Here is a 2,942-nt window from a genome sequence, read left to right as displayed (position 1 = left end):
TGAAGATTCTAATCTCCAAATAGAAACATCTATTGTCCCACAAAAATCCTCTCATAGGTGGACCAAACAAGTTCAACAAACTTTGAAAGATTTGTGACCTGATGAAATAGGTAAAACAGGTACAAGAAGTTCTTATAAAGCAAGGCTACAAGCTCAATCTAATATTTCAGATAACCTTGAGTCTATTGATGAGCTCAATCTCACAATCGACTCAACACCAAATTCCTATAAATAAGCTCATCATATTTCATTTTGGAGGCAAGCTATGCAACATGAGTATAATGCACTTTTGAATAATGGCACATGGGAGTTGGTTGATCCTCCTCTTTATTGTAAACCTATCGGTTGTAAGTGGATTTTTAGAAATAAATATAACACTGATGGTTCACTTGATAAACACAAAGCACGCCTTGTTGCCAAAGGTTATGCTCAAAAAGAGGGCATAGACTATGATGAAACATTTGCCCCTACAGCAAAATGGACTACTATTCGTGTTTTGTTGGCTTTAGCAGTCCAAAATGGTTGGAACATCCATCACATGGATGTTAAAACTGCATTCTTGAATGGTGATCTTAAAGAAATAGTATATATGACTCAACCTGAAGGCTTTGAAGTTCCTAGTAAAGAGGACAAGGTATGCAAGCTTATAAAATCATTGTATGGTTTAAAACAAGCCCCACGAGCCTGGTATGAAAAACTTACTGAGCATCTCTTGCAGTTGAATTTTCATCACTTTGAATTTGATGATGCAACTCTTTTTGTTAAATAGATTGATGGTACTATTGTCTATCTTATTGTTTATGTGGATGATTTATTTATCACTGGAACTAGTGAGGCTAATATTCAAAATGTAAAAGAAGGATTGTAGCAAGGTTTTGATATGACTGATTTGGGTCATCTTCATTACTATTTGGGAATTGAGGTGATTCAAAACCCCCAATCTATCTTCATCAGTCAACAAAAATATATTGGTGATCTTCTCAAAAAGTTTGGTATGGCTGATTGCAAGCCTCTCAGCACTCCTATGGAGCAAAATCTCAAACTTTCATCTAATGATTCCTCTGATTTGGTTGATGCAACTTCTTATAGGCGACTAGTTGGCAGTTTGATTTATGCTACAACTACTCGACCTGATATTTCTTTTTCTGTTGGAGTTCTGTCACGATTTATGCAACAACCTAGAGAAACTCATTGGTTAGTAGCCAAACGGGTTCTTCGATATCTACAGGGCACTCAAAACTATGGGCTTAAATACTCCAAGATATCAAAATTTTCTTTGCTTAGTTATTCAGATTCAGATTATGCAGGTGATATGGATGATGGAAAATCTACATCTGGTTACTTAATGTCTCTTGGTTCTGCTGTAATCTCTTGGAAATCTAAAAAACTACTAGTCCCAACTCTCTCTTCTGCAGAAGCAAAATATATAGCAACATCTGAGGCAACTAGAGAAATCTTATGGCTTCAAAGAATTCTTGCAGATTTGCAGGCACCACAAGCTTCTTCCACACCACTCTTTATTGACAATCAATCTACTATAAAAATGGCTAAGAACCCAGTGTTTCATGATCGTACCAAACATATCAACACCAAGTTTCATTTTATTCGGCACTATGTGAAAGATGGCAGTATCTCCCTTCAATATTGTGCTACTATAGACCAACCTGAAGATATACTTACCAAAGCATTGGGTCGTGTTAAGTTTGAAAATTTTCGTGAAATGATTGGTTTAACTCCTTCAGATTAAGGGGGAGATGTTAATGTATTAATATTTAGGTTAAAACTTAGTAATTTTAGGTTAATTTTAGTTTTGTTTGATTTTATTAGTTTTTGTACAGTTATAACTTTTTTGTTCCATCCGACAGTTTTTGTGTAACTATGCAAACTGTTCGCTGCCTTTATTATGCAGCAAGTACTTCTTGAATACTAATTGAAAAGTGTTTCATTTTATTTTTGTCATTTCATTTACATTTCTGCCCTAACAATATAAGAAGGCACGTGAATTCCAAAAAAATAGACTTGTTGAAAAGATTTGGAGATATTCTAGCATATCAAAAATATAAAACCAAACACATCAATCTTTGCCAATATCCTTCCAACATATGGGAGTTTAGAACAAGCCTCAAGAATATTATATAGAACTCCATAAAGAAGTGCAAGAAGGAGACCTGTAAAGTGCACTAGCAATCTACTTTGGTATCAAAGGCAAGAAGTATGTAAATAGACATGAACAAAAGGCCAATAAACATAAAATGGGTGTGCTTTCCTACTTATGAAACAACTCATGTTAGAAAACAAGGGAGCTAATGCAAAAATAGAGCATAACAAAAGAGAGCTGAACAAAAGACATCAATCCATATTTTCATTCTTATTTGATTCAATTACAAAATACCTATTTTATAGAGGTCTTAGATTTTTCTAGAATGGGCGGGTAGCTGAAGAAGCTTCCAGAAATCTGCATATTGATCACATACATTTGAAAATATCTTGTAGGTGGTTGTGTAATTTAGTTGATGAAACAAAAGATAGGTTGGAGGATATAATGTAGTATTTAATCAAATCTATGGCCAAATCTTTCTTGTGCTAATGTTGACTGTACTTGACGGGTTAGTTCGGATTATATCTCCAACAATCCCCCTTAATCACAACTACCATGAATGCTGCTGAATTCTCTAATTCCTTTGTTCTGGACTGCTATATTTCTATTGTTGATAACCAAGTCTTTAGACTCTCAATGTTGGCATTTGCATGAAGATTGCATTAATGAAATGTTATGTTGTCATTGATGTCAATTAATTGGTAATGATGTAATAATATTGTTATAATGTTGTTTTCTAAGCAGTAGGAAGAAATAGCAAAGGGAACTACAACCAGTAGGTGAGTTTGTGAAGGAAACCAGTATTGATTATAGATGAGACCAAACCCTAACCAATGGAGTTTGG

The 2,942-nt window shown here is 34.5% G+C and overlaps 1 protein-coding gene across 1 annotated transcript; it reads left to right on the top strand.

Annotated features, from left to right (window-relative positions):
• Positions 1–994: 994 nt before the first annotated feature.
• On the top strand, positions 995–1,747 carry LOC131876275 (secreted RxLR effector protein 161-like). Its single transcript, XM_059221181.1, has one exon. The coding sequence runs from the start codon at positions 995–997 to the stop codon at positions 1,745–1,747; it is 753 nt and encodes a 250-aa protein (XP_059077164.1).
• Positions 1,748–2,942: the final 1,195 nt, after the last annotated feature.

The sequence above is a fragment of the Cryptomeria japonica genome, chromosome 5 (assembly GCF_030272615.1).
Source record: "Cryptomeria japonica chromosome 5, Sugi_1.0, whole genome shotgun sequence".
NCBI classification, from domain to species: domain Eukaryota; kingdom Viridiplantae; phylum Streptophyta; class Pinopsida; order Cupressales; family Cupressaceae; genus Cryptomeria; species Cryptomeria japonica.
The sequence above is the reverse complement of the archived record's forward strand: the minus strand, read 5'-3'. Positions and strand labels throughout refer to the sequence as shown.